At 52.1% G+C, this 17,070-nt stretch overlaps 8 protein-coding genes across 8 annotated transcripts; 7 read left to right on the top strand and 1 right to left on the bottom strand.

Annotated features, from left to right (window-relative positions):
• The first annotated feature begins 378 nt into the window (after positions 1 to 378).
• Positions 379 to 2,272, top strand: sfh5 (CRAL/TRIO domain protein). The gene is made up of 2 exons (XM_020206005.1): positions 379 to 1,320; positions 1,377 to 2,272. Exons 1-2 carry the CDS (start codon positions 527 to 529, stop codon positions 1,996 to 1,998), a joined length of 1,416 nt encoding a protein of 471 aa, XP_020051873.1. The 5' UTR covers positions 379 to 526; the 3' UTR covers positions 1,999 to 2,272.
• A 293-nt stretch (positions 2,273 to 2,565) lies between these two features.
• On the top strand, positions 2,566 to 5,075 carry ASPACDRAFT_82008 (terpene cyclase/mutase family protein). Its single transcript, XM_020206006.1, has 4 exons — positions 2,566 to 2,848; positions 2,916 to 3,379; positions 3,435 to 4,880; positions 4,936 to 5,075. Exons 1-4 carry the CDS (start codon positions 2,642 to 2,644, stop codon positions 5,024 to 5,026), a joined length of 2,208 nt encoding a protein of 735 aa, XP_020051874.1. The 5' UTR covers positions 2,566 to 2,641; the 3' UTR covers positions 5,027 to 5,075.
• A 481-nt stretch (positions 5,076 to 5,556) lies between these two features.
• ASPACDRAFT_82009 (co-chaperone SGT1) lies at positions 5,557 to 7,470 on the top strand. The gene is made up of 2 exons (XM_020206007.1): positions 5,557 to 6,412; positions 6,481 to 7,470. The coding sequence occupies exons 1-2, from the start codon at positions 5,567 to 5,569 to the stop codon at positions 7,054 to 7,056; spliced, it is 1,422 nt and encodes a 473-aa protein (XP_020051875.1). The 5' UTR covers positions 5,557 to 5,566; the 3' UTR covers positions 7,057 to 7,470.
• A 350-nt stretch (positions 7,471 to 7,820) lies between these two features.
• ASPACDRAFT_36270 (PQ-loop repeat-containing protein) lies at positions 7,821 to 9,191 on the bottom strand (the record flags this gene model as incomplete). Its single annotated transcript, XM_020200195.1, has 2 exons — positions 7,821 to 9,042; positions 9,136 to 9,191. The coding sequence occupies 2 exons, from the start codon at positions 9,189 to 9,191 to the stop codon at positions 7,821 to 7,823; spliced, it is 1,278 nt and encodes a 425-aa protein (XP_020051876.1).
• A 436-nt stretch (positions 9,192 to 9,627) lies between these two features.
• ASPACDRAFT_127014 (putative SIR2 family histone deacetylase) lies at positions 9,628 to 11,129 on the top strand. Its single transcript, XM_020196993.1, has one exon. The coding sequence runs from the start codon at positions 9,825 to 9,827 to the stop codon at positions 10,965 to 10,967; it is 1,143 nt and encodes a 380-aa protein (XP_020051877.1). The 5' UTR covers positions 9,628 to 9,824; the 3' UTR covers positions 10,968 to 11,129.
• Positions 11,130 to 11,395: 266 nt separating this feature from the next.
• ASPACDRAFT_82011 (cyclin-dependent serine/threonine-protein kinase phoA) lies at positions 11,396 to 13,075 on the top strand. Its single transcript, XM_020206008.1, has 3 exons — positions 11,396 to 11,694; positions 11,766 to 11,789; positions 11,884 to 13,075. The coding sequence occupies exons 1-3, from the start codon at positions 11,467 to 11,469 to the stop codon at positions 12,787 to 12,789; spliced, it is 1,158 nt and encodes a 385-aa protein (XP_020051878.1). The 5' UTR covers positions 11,396 to 11,466; the 3' UTR covers positions 12,790 to 13,075.
• A 938-nt stretch (positions 13,076 to 14,013) lies between these two features.
• On the top strand, positions 14,014 to 15,758 carry ASPACDRAFT_1891777 (putative cAMP receptor-like protein). Its single transcript, XM_020198637.1, has 4 exons — positions 14,014 to 14,543; positions 14,603 to 14,804; positions 14,869 to 15,366; positions 15,420 to 15,758. Exons 1-4 carry the CDS (start codon positions 14,287 to 14,289, stop codon positions 15,651 to 15,653), a joined length of 1,191 nt encoding a protein of 396 aa, XP_020051879.1. The 5' UTR covers positions 14,014 to 14,286; the 3' UTR covers positions 15,654 to 15,758.
• Positions 15,759 to 16,227: 469 nt separating this feature from the next.
• On the top strand, positions 16,228 to 17,035 carry ASPACDRAFT_36439 (PMF1/NNF1 family protein; the record flags this gene model as incomplete). The annotated part of the gene is made up of 2 exons (XM_020200205.1): positions 16,228 to 16,613; positions 16,741 to 17,035. The coding sequence occupies 2 exons, from the start codon at positions 16,228 to 16,230 to the stop codon at positions 17,033 to 17,035; spliced, it is 681 nt and encodes a 226-aa protein (XP_020051880.1).
• Between the last annotated feature and the right edge of the window lie 35 nt (positions 17,036 to 17,070).

Below are 17,070 nucleotides of genomic sequence, written 5' to 3' on the forward strand. Positions count from 1 at the left end.
TGAGTTGGTCTCCGAGGCTGTTATCATTTATCAATCGTCCGTCCAGCGCGGAGCCATGGCAGCTCCACAGTCTAGACCCCCAGACCCAATAGACAGTTTCAGGTTGAATAATCTCAATGTGAAGTTACTTTCGGAGTACGTAGTAGTCTGAACCAATGTTTCGTAGTACTAGGTACAGTAAATAGTAACTTTACTCCGTAGTTTGTGTGGCCAGTGGCCTAGCTGCTACATGGTTAATCTGTTGTTGTTATTGTTATTATTGTTTCTGTTGTCCCTCCCTGTAATTAGAGCCTACCTAGTATTCTCTCTCTCTCTCTCTCTCTCTCTCCGCTTTCGCCCTTCTTGTCTTTCTCTCATTCCCTCGTTCCGTCTCTCCCTCGCTTCCATCTCCTCTGAATTCCTCCTTCATCCCTTGATTTCTTCATTGATCACCTATTCGTTTCTGTGGTCAGTCACTCGACCACGTTGCGACCTGACAGAAATCCTACATTTCTTAGCGAACCACTCCTTAGCATCCCTGTCCACCATGTCCGATCACCAGGAGAAGACGACGACTCCGGTCGTTCCTGAGACACAGCCTGCTACCACCATTACTCCTGAGGCCCCTCAGCCCGCGTCTGCTGAGTCTGCTACCGCTGCTGCTGCTGCTGCTGCTACTACTACCACCACCACCACTGACGCTATCGCTGAACCTCAGCCGGAGATGACGACCGAGGAGAAGACGGCCGCGGAACCTGCTCAAATACCCGCCGCCGCTACCGCTGCTGCTCCTTCTATTCCCGCCACCACCGAAGCTCCCGTTACCGAGACTGCTCCCGCTCTGGAGGCAAAGAATGAGGAGGAAGTAGCGAAGGAAGGACCTTCAAAGGATGGTGTCAAAGAGGAAGAACCCAAGGAAGAACCTAAGGAGGAGGCCAAGGAGGAGCAGCCTGCTCAACCGGAATATCTGGTTAAAACCCCCGCTCTCGCCGAATTCTTCGATCGCCTGCCTGCCATTCTCTCTGCGACCGGCCATGCTGAGATGTGGGGAGTGACCTTGAAGGACTTCAACGATATCCCCACGGTCAACGTACTCATTAAATTCTTGCGCGCCAACGAGGGCAATGTCAAGCTGGCTGAGGAGCAGCTCACCAAGGCCCTGCAATGGCGCAAGGAGATGAACCCCATCGCGCTGACTGAAGGTCAATACAATGCTGAGAAGTTCAGTGGTCTTGGCTATGTGACCAAATACACCGAGGCGAACGGACAGGAGATTATTGTTACGTGGAATATTTATGGAAGTGTCAAGAACGTGGAAGCTACGTTTGGTGACTCAGATGAGTATGTGACCCCCCTTTGAGAATATGCTGTTAATGCGAAGCTAAAACCGAGTTCAGGTTCATCCGGTGGCGTGTGGCACTCATGGAGCTGGCAGTCAAGGATATGAAGCTCGCCGAGGCTACGACCGTGATTGACTATGAGGGAGAGGATCCCTACCAGATGCTCCAGGTCCACGACTACTTGAACGTCAGCTTCCTCCGCTTGAACCCCAACATCCGCGCAGCCACCAAGAAGACAATTGAGGTCTTCGCCACCGCCTACCCCGAACTGCTGCGCGAGAAGTTCTTCGTCAATGTTCCTGCCATCATGGGCTGGATGTTCGCCGCGATGAAGGTTTTCCTCAGCAAGAACACTACGCGCAAATTCCACCCCATCTCCAACGGCGCCAATCTGGCTCGGGAGTTCCCTGCTCTGAAGGATCAATTTCCTCACTCTTACGGCGGCACCGGTCCCGCCTTGCACGAAGGCGGCTATACCGTCAAGTTGGAACAGAGTGCTCCTGTTCCCGCCGCGGCTCCCGAGCCGACGCCGGACGCCGAGGGCTCAAAGGAAATTGCAACCCCGGCTGAAGAAGTGCCAGTTGAGGCGCCCAAACAGGAGTCCTCGACCGCGGAGCCTGTCAAGGCGGACCCTACGGTGACGGCTCAGGAGACGTCCGCTGTGGGGGTGGCCAGATGAATTGAGGTGATCGAGAAGTTTATGGTTATGGAAGGATAGAGCAGGATTGATACCCGGAGGACTTGGTAGATTGATTTTGTCGTGTTGTTGTCGTTGTGGTTGTTTTTGCATACTTGATACCTCAGAACCATTGGGCTTGCGAGCCCTGGATTGGAGATGTTGTCCTCCAGATCAGTAGTAATCTTTAATCAGGACCTGATGTCTCTTGCCAGAGGAATGTTGGGGACGTTGAGGACGTTAGGGATGATTCATAATAGTACCTGAGCTATGTGACTGTTCTTTCTATCTGTTATCCTGTTATCCTGTCTAGTTACATGTGATATGTCGGATTTAAGTGCGTAATACCGGCATGTCTTGATTAGGCAACCAGCCCCCCCCTGATGGGTGACTAAGCGGGTAGCTCCGTCGATCAAGAATGTGTGTTGATTTGATTTACCTCAACTACAACTAACTACTACTAATTAACTTATCTTGAAAAGCGTTTAGGTCAGGTTGCGAGACCCCCCGTAGAACGCAGGGAGCTTCAATTGCTTTTGGTCAATGCCTCTCTGCCTGTCTAGTGCCTAGCTTCAAGACTATTATTTTGTGCCATTGACCTGTTTCGCTTCGTATCGATCTCCCTCCCCATTCCATAGCAGCAGCCATGTCGGGAACACATATCGCTCCGTGGAGAACCCCGGCCCAGGGCCATTTGACTTCCGATGACCATGGAGATGCCAAAACGGACTACACTCGCTGGCGACTACGGGATGATCGCGGTCGCCAAACGTGGCACTATCTCGAATCGGATGAGGAGTGTGAGAAGTGGCCGCAGACGGTGGCCGATAAGTACTTTCTGGGTTTACCCACGGTATATCTATCTTCCCTGGTGCTCTTCGTTGGCTTAGGCTATTTTCTCTAATCGGGCTGAGCTCTAGGGTCTTCCCGAACTTCCAACGCCCAAGACTCCGCTTCAATGTGCAGAAAACGGCCTGGAGTTCTTCTCAAAGCTACAGCTCGAGCCGGGCAATTGGGCCTGCGAGTACGGTGGGCCTATGTTCCTGCTACCGGGCCTGATTATCACCTACTATGTCACGCACACGCCCATCCCCCCGGAATATGCGACCGAGATCAAGAGATACCTCTTTGCTCGGCAGCATCCGGAGGATGGTGGCTGGGGTCTTCATATCGAAGCTCATAGCTCCGTCTTTGGGACGTGTATGAACTACGTCGCGCTGCGGCTGGTTGGGGTGAATGAAGACGACCCCCGCATGGTCAAGGCCCGCGGACTGCTTCATAAATTTGGAGGCGCCCTCTATGGACCTCACTGGGCGAAATTCTTCCTCAGTGTGCTGGGTGTGATGGAATGGGATTGCGTGAATCCTGTTCCGCCAGAGATCTGGTATGTTGGCTTGCTGTTATCGGTGTGAGGTAGGGAATGCTGACTTGGGCTTTAGGTTGCTTCCGGACTGGGTGCCATTTGCCCCTTGGCGGTGGTGGATTCACATTCGGCAGGTCTTCCTGCCCATGTCTTATCTGTGGTCTAAGAAGTTCGCCCATCCGTTGGACCCTCTCACCAAGCAGCTTCGGCAAGAGCTGTATACGCAACCATATGATTCGATCGATTTTGCCGGTCACCGCAACTCAATCCACGCAGCGGACAATTACTATCCGAAGACGTGGCTACTGAACACGCTGAACTCGGTTCTCGTCAATTTCTGGAATCCCTATTTCCGGGTCTCCGCGGTGACCCGCCGCGCGGAAGACTGGACTTGGGAGCTGATCCGGATGGAAGATGAGAACACGGATTACGCTGGCTTAGGGCCGGTCAGCAACCCTATGAACATGATCGCGTGCTATGAACATGACGGCCCCGATAGCTACTCGGTACGCCGGCACCGTGAGCGCTTGAATGACTACATGTGGATGAAGAATGAGGGCATGTTGATGAACGGCACCAACGGAGTGCAGGTCTGGGATACCACCTTCATCATCCAGGCTGTTGTTGTGGCTGGTTTCGCGGCGGACCCGAAGTGGCGGCCGATGTTGACCAAGGCGCTGGAATTCGTGGAAGACCACCAGATGCGCGAGAACGTCCCGGATCAGGAGAAGTGTTATCGCCAGCATCGGAAGGGCGCGTGGCCGTTCAGCACCAAGACGCAGGGCTACACGGTGAGCGACTGCACTGCTGAGGGGCTGCGGGCTACGATCCAGCTACAAGAGATGCACGATTTCCCGAATTTGATCTCGACGCAGCGACTAAAAGATAGTGTGGACTGTTTGCTGCTTATGCAAAATCCATCCGGGGGATTCACTGAATACGAGAACACGCGCGGGTCAACCAAGCTGGAGTGGCTCAACGCGGCGGAGGTCTTCGGTGGCATCATGATAGGCTACGACTACCCGGAGTGTACGACGGCCTCCGTGACTGCCCTCTCACTCTTCAGCAAGTACTTCCCTGACTACCGCGCGGATGAGATTCGAGCCGCCAAGGAGCGGGCAGTCAAGTATATCAAGCGGGTGCAACGGGCTGATGGCAGTTGGTATGGATCGTGGGGGATTTGTTTCACCTACGCGGCCATGTTTGCGTTGGAAAGTCTGGCGAGCATCGGTGAGACGTACGAGACCAGCGCGGACTCCCGCCGCGGCTGCGAGTTCCTGCTGTCGAAGCAGAAAGAAGACGGTGGCTGGGGTGAGTCGTATCTCAGCAGTGAAAAACACGTGTATGTGCAACATGAGACGTCACAGGTGGTACAGACGGCATGGGCCTGTCTAGCCCTGATGGAGGCGGACTATCCTCACAAGGAACCATTGGAGCGGGCGATGAAGCTGCTGATGTCACGACAGCAAGCCAACGGCGAGTGGCTGCAGGAGTCCATCGAAGGGGTTTTCAATCAATCTTGGTAAGTTGTTCCCTCCCAGAAATCTATAGGTTGGCTACTAATGTGAATGGGTCAGTATGATCTCCTATCCGAACTACAAGCTCTACTGGCCGATCCGGGCTCTGGGATTGTATGCACGCAAATTCGGCAATGATTCCTTGTTGTGAGATAGAGATAGATCGGCTGTGTTCATCTATCTATCTGTACAGTACATTCAAGACCTACATTATACTATGTAATCAGAATAATCATTTGTAATGTTCAAATACTGGATATGAAAGCAGGGTAACTTACTTCGTACGGATCTCCAAGTATGGATCACGTGGCTGTGTTTTGTTTCTTTCCCCGCAGGTCGATTTCTCCAACTTTCTACTTCCTTCCCTTGCCTTGCTGTTGTTCCGCGCTTCACTTCTCTTCTCTTCATACTCCTTACCCTTGCTTGCGCTCGCGTCCTCTTACAAGAGATGTGTATCGAAGCTCTCCAGTGTTTGTACTTCTAGTGGATCTGCCTTTGCTAGCTAGCGCTGACACAATCCCAGAGCTCAACCGACTACCCCACCAGTGATCCGACACCAAGTCCTCAACCCGACCTCGTCAGTTTACAGATTCCCCCGAATTCTACTTCCTACTCCGGAAGGAGTTCAAGACGAAAAGCAAGACAAAAACATACACATACACTCACACACCTCCCTACTCACACACGCAAAATGGACGCCGCATCCCAAGGCGACGCCGCCTGCACCCAGTCCGACTACCCCCGCGCCCTCCTCCACTACACCACCGCCCTTCTCGCCTCCCCTCGTGCCCCGGCCTACTACATCAAACGCTCGACCGCCTTCTCGCGGCTGAAACCCGCCAACTCGCTCGCGGCGTTGCGGGATGCCGAGGTCGCGGTGCTCCTGGCCCGGGAACGCGGCAAGCGGGAGTTGATCCTCGCGGCGCAGATGCGACGCGCGGTGGCGCTGTTCCAGCTGGGGCGGTTCGGGGATGCGGGGTTCGTGTTCGAATTGGTTGACGAGAAGGTGAACGGCCCTGCGGACAAGGCGAAGGCTGCGGACGGGGAGGGCACGGGGGTTGAGGACAAGCTCGTGAGTGCGATGTCGGTGGCGAACAAGCCTGCGGGCTCGAAGAATGGGTTCGAGCAGGAGTTGCCGATCTGGTTGCTTAAGGTTAAGGGACGGTTGGGGAAGTTGGCCCATGAGGGGTGTGTGGATGAAAAGGTTGTTGGGGTGACGGTTGGCGAGGTGCCCGAGGGGGTCCAGGTGCCTACTGAGGGGGAGTTAAGAGGGCAATTGGAGAGTTTGAAGGGGGGCGAAGCTGTGGGAAGCCAGGACGAGATTGTTGCTGGTGGGAAAGAGAGTGCTGCTGCTGCTGCTGCTGCTGCTGCTGCTGCTGCGAAGACGCCTGCTCCTGCTCCTGCTCCTGCGCCGGTGACCACTGCTGCTGAAAAGGTCCGCCATGAGTGGTATCAATCGCAAGACCAGGTGGTCGTGACGCTCTATATCAAGGGTGTTCCCAAGGATCGATTGGATGTGGATCTCAAGAGTGACTCGGTATGTGCATTTCTTGCATAACTTGTGGGTAATAACGTTGATCGTCGCTCCTAACCTCCGACGAACAGGCCTCTTTGCAGTTTCCCCTCGCCTCCGGTGCTCAATACGATTTCACTCTCGACCCTCTCTTCGCTCCGATCGACCCCTCCACCTCCAAGGCGACCGTCATGTCCACCAAAATCGAACTCGTCCTCCGCAAACAGACCCCCGGCCAGAAATGGGGTGCTCTCGAATCCACCCCGTCGACGATTAAGCTCGCGGATCGCCAGGCTGCGACAGTTGCCGCCGCCTCCTCAACGGCCGCCGGCAACCCCAACAAAGCATCTGGCCCAGCATACCCGACTTCCTCCCGCCATGGCGCCAAAGACTGGGACAAGCTCGCCTCCACCCTCACCGCCAAGGCCCCCAAGGATTCTCAACCCGACGACAAGTCTGTGGGTGACGGTGACGGTGACGATGAAGGGAATGACTCCGATGGCGGCGACGCGGTCGATTCGTTCTTCAAGAAACTGTACGCCAATGCTGACCCGGATACCCGGCGCGCTATGATGAAGAGTTACATTGAAAGCCAAGGCACATCGTTGAGTACGAATTGGGAGGAGGTCAGACAGGGGCCAGTGAAGGTAAGCCCGCCGAGTGACTGAGTCAAGTTCTCTGACTTGATGAGGGACATCGTCTCCCAAGGCCATGAACCTCCAGTCTATAAGGGAGTGTAAAGCCTGGAGTCTGGTCTGTGAGGGAGCCGCATATCTTTTGTCTGGATGGAAACTTTCCTTTTCGGCGGTAATCATGGAGTTTTGCGGGAGGTTCTGCGTTGAAGAAAAAAAATTGTCCTTTGGGAAATCGATTACCAGCGGGTGTTTTCAAGGTGCATCTTGCTTTTCCTTGCGTGTTGCGTGAAGTAGGGAGCCTAAGGGGATGGATGTACGTTAGCTGATGGCTGATGGATCTGGTCATGTTCGCTTTCCGGCTCCCAGGTGAAACTGGCTGCGGGCGGGCAAGAAGGTGTTGTAACTGCCAATCCTCGTCTTAAACCATTTATCTAAATTTGACAAATTGAGAGACAAGATACAATGTCTATTATCTCTGCTCTAAGCTTCTGGGTCCGTATAAGTATATATAGATACAGTGGAGAACGAAGATGATCGCTGGCCGAGGCGCATTAGGCAGAACTCGCGAACACCACATACCAAGTTGACCAAAGATATGCCACACAATATACCAATAATTCCACAGCGTAATAAAGATTTTTTTTTCCAAAAAAAAGGAACTTTTTCTTTCAAAACCACCAACTCCGTAGCCAAAAGTAGGACTCCTAACCCAAAACGATAAGATATTTTCATGTTCATCATCATCATCATAATAATCAACATCATCAGCTTCTTCGGCGTCGGCTTCATCATCGCCGTCATCCGCGAACGGTCTCATCTTCGTCTACACTGACATCCGTCGAGACCTCCTCGCTCGTGTTTTCTTGGTATAAGAAGAATTGAACGAAGATGCACATATCCAGCAGCAATGTGCCGAAGCTCCCAATCAACCAGGACAGGTTGACGAGGATGTATCGACCGTACTTGGTGGAGAGCTCGGCCGGGGAGCACCGTCTCGGATCATGGGAGGGTTGGAGCGGAGAGCCAGCGCGCGAGCTGCTGGCATCTGCGGCGCAGACGGGCGAGTACGCCAGAATGGACAGCACGTAGGTCAGGTTGCCGATACATGCAAATAGGAAAAACAGAAGGGAGACGCCGTCCGTCGATTTTCGGCGGTAGTTGAGGAGGATCTGTGGGAGGCGCGAGCCCAGGTACAACGCAGCGCAGAGATAGCCGAAGACTTGGCCCAAGGGGTCCATTTCGAGCGACGCATCCGAGGCGGGAGAGGTGTCATGGTGGTCGTCGTCGCCGCCGGAGGGCTGGGCGGTGCGTTGGCTGATGTACCAGCCTAGAACGCCGGCGGCACAGACGAGGGTGATGGCCGAGGCGTGGAAGAGGGTGGATTGCAAGGTGGTCAGCGTGCGCGGGGGCCGAGGTTCCTTGACGGGCTCGATGAAGGGCGTGACCGGCGACAGATGGGTGCCGTCGATGGAGGGGTGGAGGAACGATGCGGATGAGTGCCGACGACTACTTGTGAGCGGGGCCGGTCGTTGGTGGTGGTCTTGCGGGTGATGGGGGGTGATGGTTACGGAGGATGCCGAGCTGGTGGTGTTGCTGGCCTGGTAGGACGGGCCGCCGCCGCGCCGTTTGGGAGAGCCAAGGAGCGCGGTCTGCTCCGTCGGCTTGCGGGCCATCACCGGGGAAGGCACTTCTGTATCCTCATCGTAGGCTTCTTCCTCGTCGTGGATGGAGGAAGCTGCCGAGGCACGCTGCCGCGGGGATGGCTCCTCGTCTCGGAGGGTGAATCCCCGGTAGTAGAAGCATTGGGCGAGAAGGACGACGTCGGCGAGGGTGTAGTAAACGGCGAGAATTATCATAGTCGGCAGGACACCCTGTAGCACGGCGCCGAGGATGTTGAAGACATCACCGGCAAGCCAGACGATCAGGAAGAGCAGTGAAAGGCCGTCGGCGGATCCACGGCGGAAATTCTCAATGATTTGAGGCGAAAAAACGACCACCCAGCAGGCAATTGAGATCGATCTGGTCTTTGCGTCAGTATAGAAGAAAGAGAAACACGAATTGATCTACCGTATCCGATGGGAACTTGGTAGAGCTTGGTGAGCGGCCACCTACCCGCATATTCCACTCAGGGCTTCTAGATTGATGTTGCCGGTCTGTGCGGGAAACATGACCGGTTTTTGTTGTTGTTGTCGTTGTGGTGTATTGCTGTAGATTTGACTAGAGCGTGATAGAGATCGGCTCCCTATTGACGCTCAATTACCTCTGCTTGAATGGTGGGAATTGAGAGAAAATGCAAGCAGGAATTGAGCTGACAAGAACCAGAAATGACGTCCGCAGACTCTGCCGAGGAGGAGAAGGAAATGACGATCACGTGATACAATCCGGGGTAAATCAGGGATCTTCCTCTGGAGTTCGTTGACTTGGTTCAGTACTACTATATGTACTATACTTACCGTACAGGTAAGTACCTTCCCAGCCCAATATAGTACGAGTCGGCTAGTCTGGACCCCCGGGACTGGTCACTGGGTACTCTGCTCCGAACAGGGGCTGAATTGCTCTTAATAAGCTACCGAGGTACTGTAGTTACAGTACTTGTACAGTAATAAACAACCGATTGAGTACGAGTTGGAAAGTTAACCAAGTCAACTTAACTACGGAATACTGACAACATTGACGGGATACAATGATTGATTATTACTAAGAACTGTACATTCGTTCATTGACTCCAGTTAAGTATTCCTGCTGCCCACTCCGCCTCGCCTCACTCCCCATTTTCCATTTTCCCAATATGAGGCTTCTCAATGACTGCACCTTCGATTAGGATCCCCTTTACCGGGCCCTTACCTCCTCCTATCATTGTTCCTTCGTCAGCTCGTACAGTTGCGGGTGCCATTGATGCCCTCCGATCATTTCTGACAGCCTCGCCCTCCCCCTACCTGCGTGGCGTGGACGTCGGTAGACATGCCCAGACTGTGCTCCTAACGGGCGCAGGCATCTCGGTCGCATCCGGGTTGTCCGACTATCGAGGGGAGAATGGCACTTATCGAACCAACAAAGCATATAGACCGGTTTACTACCACGAATTCGTCACACGCCACGAGTCCCGTAAACGATACTGGGCTCGCAGTTTCATCGGGTGGCCGGGCCTTTTGAAGTCGAAGCCCAATTCAACGCATTTGGCCATCCGGGACATCGGCGCCAAGGGCTATATCAGTTCAGTGATAACTCAGAACGTGGACTCCTTCCATTCCATCGCCCATCCCGAGCTGCCTACCCTGGAGCTGCATGGCTACTTAAGATCGGTGGTTTGCGTCAACTGCCGAAACCAGGTGCCTCGAGATGATTTCCAGAGATCGCTCGAAAGACTCAACCCGGCTTGGGCCGAGTTTCTGGCAAAGATGACTGATCTGGGCGCCTTGGATACCAATAACCGGGAGGAGCAACGGCGGAGGGGTTTGAAAATCAACCCTGATGGTGACGTCGATCTGCCGGAGGCGCCATACTCGACGTTCCGATACCCTTCCTGTCCGACCTGCCTGGAGAAGCCTCCGCGTTTGCACGATGGTACATTAGCAAGGGTGGAAATTGAAGCGGACGGGGCCTGGCTTCCCACATCCACTGCCGGGATTCTGAAACCCGGCGTCATCATGTTTGGCGAGAACATCGATCCTGCCGTGAAGGCGGCGGCAGAAGAAGCGATCGACGACGCTGGAAGACTACTAGTCTTAGGAAGCAGTCTCGCAACGTATTCAGCCTGGCGCTTAGTGGAACGAGCCTATAAAAGAGGCATGCCTATCGGGATTATCAATATTGGAGGCGTTCGGAATGAAGCGGTTCTCTTTGGAGGAGATCGCGAAGCCGTCTCGCGATTTATTCGCTTTAGTCTACCTTCGGAGTCAGTTCTAGCTCCGGTGGCTACTCAACTCCCTATTCTGGTTCATTGAGATTCCATCAGAAGTCGTGTGGTGTGCATAGAACGATAGAAAGAGAGTGTGGGAGAGAGAAAGAGGACAGAGATTCATCGTGAACGGTGATAATCGCCAGCATGTACAGTACAATACTTCGTAGTATAGACATAAAATGGCTCTTTCTCTTCCTCAATCTTGAATTTAGAAAAAAAAAAAAAAAGAAAAAGAAAAAGAAAATAGAACAGAAAAGAACAGAAACGGAGCAGTTTCTGTTAGAGGATTGACTGCATCTAGAAAATACTACAATTATAGTCACCTACCTACCCACGAAGTCCAATGCCTGCCGGTGACTGGCCGTAGCGGAGGACAAGCCGGGCGGCAAAGTCAAAGGAAGGGTAACCTGGAACGTACTGGGCTAAGTCTGCTGCCTCCTGCTGTCTGGTTCTCTCTCCGCCTGTCCATCTCCGACCCAGGCGCGGGGCTCAGTTGGTTGACTTAACCGTTGTTGCCCGCCCTTCTAGCATCAATCATTTCCATGGACAGTCGCAACAGTTCACGACCTGCTTCCAACCCTTCCTTGCAGCGTACCGCCTATCTGGACCTCATCTCCACCCTCGTTTCGCCCAAGTCATTTCTCACTCCCTCGCAGCGGCCTAAACCGCCATCATTTCACCCCCAACCATCGGTCGCACAGGAAACCTTCACCACCGCGTCGCCAGCAATGGACAAGCAACAGCCCAGCTCTTTCCAGCAGCTGGAGAAGGTAAGAGCCTTAATCTTCGACGCCTTATACACTCTCGATATCCTTACTAACTCTGGCTTGGTCGATTCTAGCTTGGAGAGGGTACCTATGCTACCGTATGTGATTTCCCCCTTTCTAGCCTTCGCTGCTGCGCGTGATGACGGCCCACACTATAACTCGATCTAAATACTTATCCGATGGTTATCCTAGGTTTTCAAAGGACGGAATCGCCAAACTGGTGAGCTGGTTGCACTAAAAGAGATCCATCTAGACTCCGAAGAAGGAACGCCATCGACCGCGATTCGCGAAATCTCTTTGATGAAGGAGCTCAAACATGAAAGTATTGTTTCGCTATACGATGTGATCCACACAGAGAACAAGCTGATGCTTGTCTTCGAATATATGGATAAGGATCTCAAGAAGTACATGGATACCCGGGGCGATCGGGGTCAACTGGACCAGGCAACCATCAAGTCATTCATGCATCAGCTCTTGAAAGGCATTGCTTTCTGCCATGAAAATCGGGTTCTGCATCGTGATCTCAAACCCCAGAACCTTCTTATCAACAAGAAAGGACAGTTGAAACTCGGGGACTTTGGTCTGGCCCGTGCCTTCGGTATTCCCGTCAACACTTTTTCCAACGAGGTTGTGACGCTGTGGTACCGTGCCCCAGACGTCTTGCTAGGCAGCAGAACCTACAACACGAGTATTGATATCTGGTCGGCTGGCTGTATCATGGCAGAACTCTACACCGGTCGTCCCCTATTCCCTGGCACTACCAATGAAGATCAACTCCAGAAGATTTTCCGTCTTATGGGCACACCTTCGGAACGCTCATGGCCCGGCATCTCTCAACTGCCGGAGTATAAGTCGAATTTCCACGTGTATGCAACCCAAGATCTTGGCCTGATTCTCCCCCAGATCGATCCTCTGGGACTGGATCTATTGAATCGGATGCTCCAGCTTCGTCCCGAGATGCGCATCAGTGCCCACGACGCCCTGCAGCATCCTTGGTTCCACGATCTCCCTCAGTTGCAGGCGCAGCTGCAGCAACAGCAACAGCAACAGATGTCCGGGGCATATGGCGGGATGGTTCCTCCCCAGCAAGCGTATTAGCCATCAGCAGTCGAGAATTATCACTTTCTATTATCGCAACTCGTGTTCTGATTTGTGCTCTGCGGTTATATCTTACCTTTGCACCTTATTGACTTTTTTCATGAGATGAAGGACATGATGAAGCACTTGGATTGGTTCTAGAACGGAGAGCGTGGCGTTATACTTGAAGAAGGGCTCGATGTGGTGTTCTCTTGTTTGTCCTTGGTTCTCGCAGATTCCCGTCTTTCTTCCAGCTTATATTAGCGTATGCGAGATGATAGCGCCAGTAGATAATCACAATCTACACTTTGATTATCATTTCGTGCCTGCTCCATCCGCTACCACCCCGTACAGGTACTCGTGGTTTCTTAGATCGTAATGTGCCAGGCGCCTGAATGAGCATATAGCGTCAGCCTTGTCGCATGCGATGCAGGGCATCGGTTCCAATCAGGCGGCCATGCATATCCACAGCAAGGGCTCAGGAGGCATGCATGTTCTGATCAGTGATCCCTGAGGTTATAACCCAGTAAGCAATCTTTCTCTCCGTACTTTATTATTTCATTAGGATTGACAACCATGCTTTCTGGACCGATGATGAAGAATTAAGTGGGGGTGGGACCTGTAGTTGTGACAGCACATATTCGGAATGTACTCGTATGAATTCTAGATTTTTTTTCTTCCTTGCTTCCACTCCAGACTGACTAGTGCCCACTCCTAATCCGAAAATTAATGATCGACATTGCATCCTCAGATAGGGCTCCGCCGCCAATCCAACTTGTTACACCAGCTGTTTCTTTATGCAGGTGCTAAGAGCATCATGATCCTCTAAGTTCCTGCTCTGCTGACCTGGTGTTATTGCCTATTCCCCAATACCAATCATTTAATTCCCTATCCACCCCCCCTTTTATTGTTTTTTTAGAAACAAGGTTCATTCGCCCTTGAACATCAACACCTACCACCATTTCCTCCTGCTGTAAGGCTCGTTGCATGAATCTGTCTATTGACATGCCACATATGGATAGAGAGACGATTTGAGGAATTGATGAGGGTAAGATCGTCCTATCCATGGCTCTGGGACAATCGTTTGGGACATGAAGACAGATCTCACCACTTGCGATCCTTTGAACAGGGGCTCTGCCTCCTATCATTCAATCGATAACAATAAGAATAACGTATGAAGTAGTCTCATTTGGTGTCTTGAGTCCTGAAAAGCTCACGACGGCGTATGAAAGTTCACCACCGTGTTTCTTTTCAGACTCTCTCGCAATGTTGGTTTGCATCCAGAAGCGATTGGCTCTTCTACTTCTGAAGGTTGAACCCCGACATTATCGGTAGTGCCGAGACTATAGGGGCTTGGATCATGTCCTTGAATTGGCATTAGAGTCCCGACCATTGTCGATTTGTAGGAGAAACCTTGGGGATATCTGATATATCTAACCAGGGCCTCTGCGAATTTTAGGATGGGGATGAAGATTCGTTCTGTGGCTATTTGCATCAGCTTTGCCTCGTCGTGAGACAATGTCGCTATCGCGATCACAACTACAAGCCATCTCGATAACAGAGCGTGTTTGTTCGGCTGTGTCTCTCCTGGGAACTTTCATCATTGTCATTTCTTTCCTTTCCTCTTCTTCGTTCCGCAAGCCCATCAATCGCCTAGTGTTCTATGCATCATGGGGTAACATGATGGCCAATGTCGCGACACTGATGTCTCAGTCAGGAGTTCGGTTGGGAACTGCAAGCAGCCTCTGCCAGTTCCAGGGCTTCCTTATCCAATGGTTTGCTTTTTATATGTCTCTATTGTCGCATGGCAGCCATCACTAACTTGAAACAATAGGTTTATGCCCGCTGATGCCCTGTGGACATTTGCTATGGCCTGCAATGTCTGGCTCACCTTCTTCCACAAGTATGACTCTGAACAGTTGCGACGGCTGGAGGTAAAGTATCTAGTGGCTTGTTACGGGTTGCCTTTCATTCCTGCATTTGTATATTTCTTCATTGAGACAAAGACACGGGGCAAGATCTACGGCGCGGCCACGGTAAGTGTACCCGCAGTATCTGGACAATCCCACCAGACTCCTTCATACTGAGACGATCTTGTAGCTTTGGTGTTGGGTCTCGACCCCTTGGGACTTTCTACGCATTGCCCTGTTTTACGGACCAGTGTGGTTGATTATGTGCTTGACCATTTTTATCTATGTGCGCACAGGCAGTGTTATTTATCAGAAGCGGCAGCAACTGAACCGTGCTGGAAATACAGACTCTTCCAGCACCACAGCTAGCTTGAAAAACATCCAACTTTCCAAAGTGACCGAGTTTTCCATAACTCGGGAGATTGTGCATACTGTGCAAGTGCCGCTAGAGGGGAATGAAGACCCCATATCGACCAAGAGTCTGCACACATTCTACTGCCCATATTCAGTCACCATCCAGGCTGGAAGCGATCTCAAGGACAGCGAGAAGACTGCAGAGCAATCTTACGTACATGACCAGGTCAGCGCCGGCATTCAACGCCGTGCGACCGTGTTGGAAACGAATTCGGCAGCATGGGCTTACAGCAAATATGCGATCCTCTTCTTCATTGCTCTGTTGATCACATGGGTAAATATTCGCTGCCCCTCCCGATCTGGACCGCGATTGCTGATATTGCACAGGTGCCATCAACGGCCAATCGAGTCTATTCACTGGTGCTCCCGCATAAGGTCGACTTTGAGTTGAATTACATCTCGGGTTTAGTGCTACCATTGCAGGGATTCTGGAATAGTATCATATATGTGTCAATCTCATGGCCAGCATTTGAAGAACTCTTGTTCTCGAATAGGAAGGTTGGCGTTCAAGCTAGAGACCAGGCAGGGTCAATTGAGTCCGAGCGCGAGCGCCCACAGTGAGGTTGCACTGCGAACTGCAAAGCTTTCTTGACTCACTGAAGACAAGCCTACCACTGACGGGGCTTCCAGCCACATTGGGTAGATAATCCAAAACTTACTTTCGTGCTTGTATAATAGATCATTTTGATTTCTCTTCTATGTATTCCAGTTTCTGAGTCTACAGCGTTTTCTTGTCTAATCAGACTTACTATGACTATCTAGCTAAGTATGATCTCACAATCACACCTTTTTATATTAGTTCTCAAGCCTCCGTGATCAGCATTATCATCATCGTTGTATGTATGGAGTAGTGGAATCTCTAGTATAAAGAATCACGTGATGGGGCGCGTCTTCCGGCGCGTCTCGCCCATGCATCCATCCATCGCAATTTCCCCAACCCATCTCCACTCCAGAGCATCTTCAGCCACAATCGATCGAAGAAACCCTGCCTAACAACTTAATCGCAGGCGAAAGAAAAAGATTACACAGGTACAAAAAGAAAGAAGGATTACAGCAAAAGAGAAAAGAAAAAGAATAGAAAGCACCCCGACTTACAGCCTCCTCTATCACCTGGTTGAACACATTCCACCCCAAAATGACCGAAGATACCAATCCCGCGAACAGCACCACCACCCGAGCCGCTGCCTCCCCCTCTCCTCCCCCTCCTGCCCCTGTCGCATTAACCCCCGGCCCACGCGTTGCCAAATTGCAAGAGATCTTCGACAAAGCACTTGCGCGTACCTTGCGCGCAAACTCATATGCGAACTTCTCGAGCTGTTTCCCCACCCCCGCCAAGCATGTCCCCGCCAGCTTGGAGTCGGTTTGGCGGCAGTTGAATGCGAAGTTGGAGGAGAGTGCGAAAGCGGAGTTTGAGGACATCTTGACGGAGCGGGATGCTGTCCGGCAGTTGAACGAGCTGGATCGGTTGGTCGGGGAGGCGAAGTATAGGAAGGATCATGGGGTTGGACAGGAAACCGTTGCGTAAGTTCTTATTTTCTCCCTTCGCTCTTTTATTGTTCCTGGTTGTTTTTTTGGGGGGTTGGGGGGGGGGGGGAGTGTCCTGTTCGTAACGGCGATTGATGGACTGACCGAGTGTCTCTACAAATAGTCCGCATACCTTGCCTCCTGATGAACTATTTCGATCCCATCTCCTGCCATATATGCGTGAAACGCAGTCATCTCTGAACCACAAGATCGAATCGGTTCAAGATGAGAATTCAGAGCTGGCGCAACGGGTCCAAGCGCAAAGGAGGGAGATTCAGGACCTGCTCGTAGGCTTGGAGTCTGTTGTTGCGGACTTGGAGGTCGCTGCTGCCGCTGCGACGCAGTTCGGCAGCGATAACAATCTACGACAAGAGGCTGCAGAGATGGATGAGGAAATCAGAGCTCGGTCTGAGCTATGATTGAATTTTCGTACCCACACGATATCATATTACGG

Source organism: Aspergillus aculeatus (assembly GCF_001890905.1).
Source record: "Aspergillus aculeatus ATCC 16872 unplaced genomic scaffold ASPACscaffold_20, whole genome shotgun sequence".
NCBI classification, from domain to species: domain Eukaryota; kingdom Fungi; phylum Ascomycota; class Eurotiomycetes; order Eurotiales; family Aspergillaceae; genus Aspergillus; species Aspergillus aculeatus.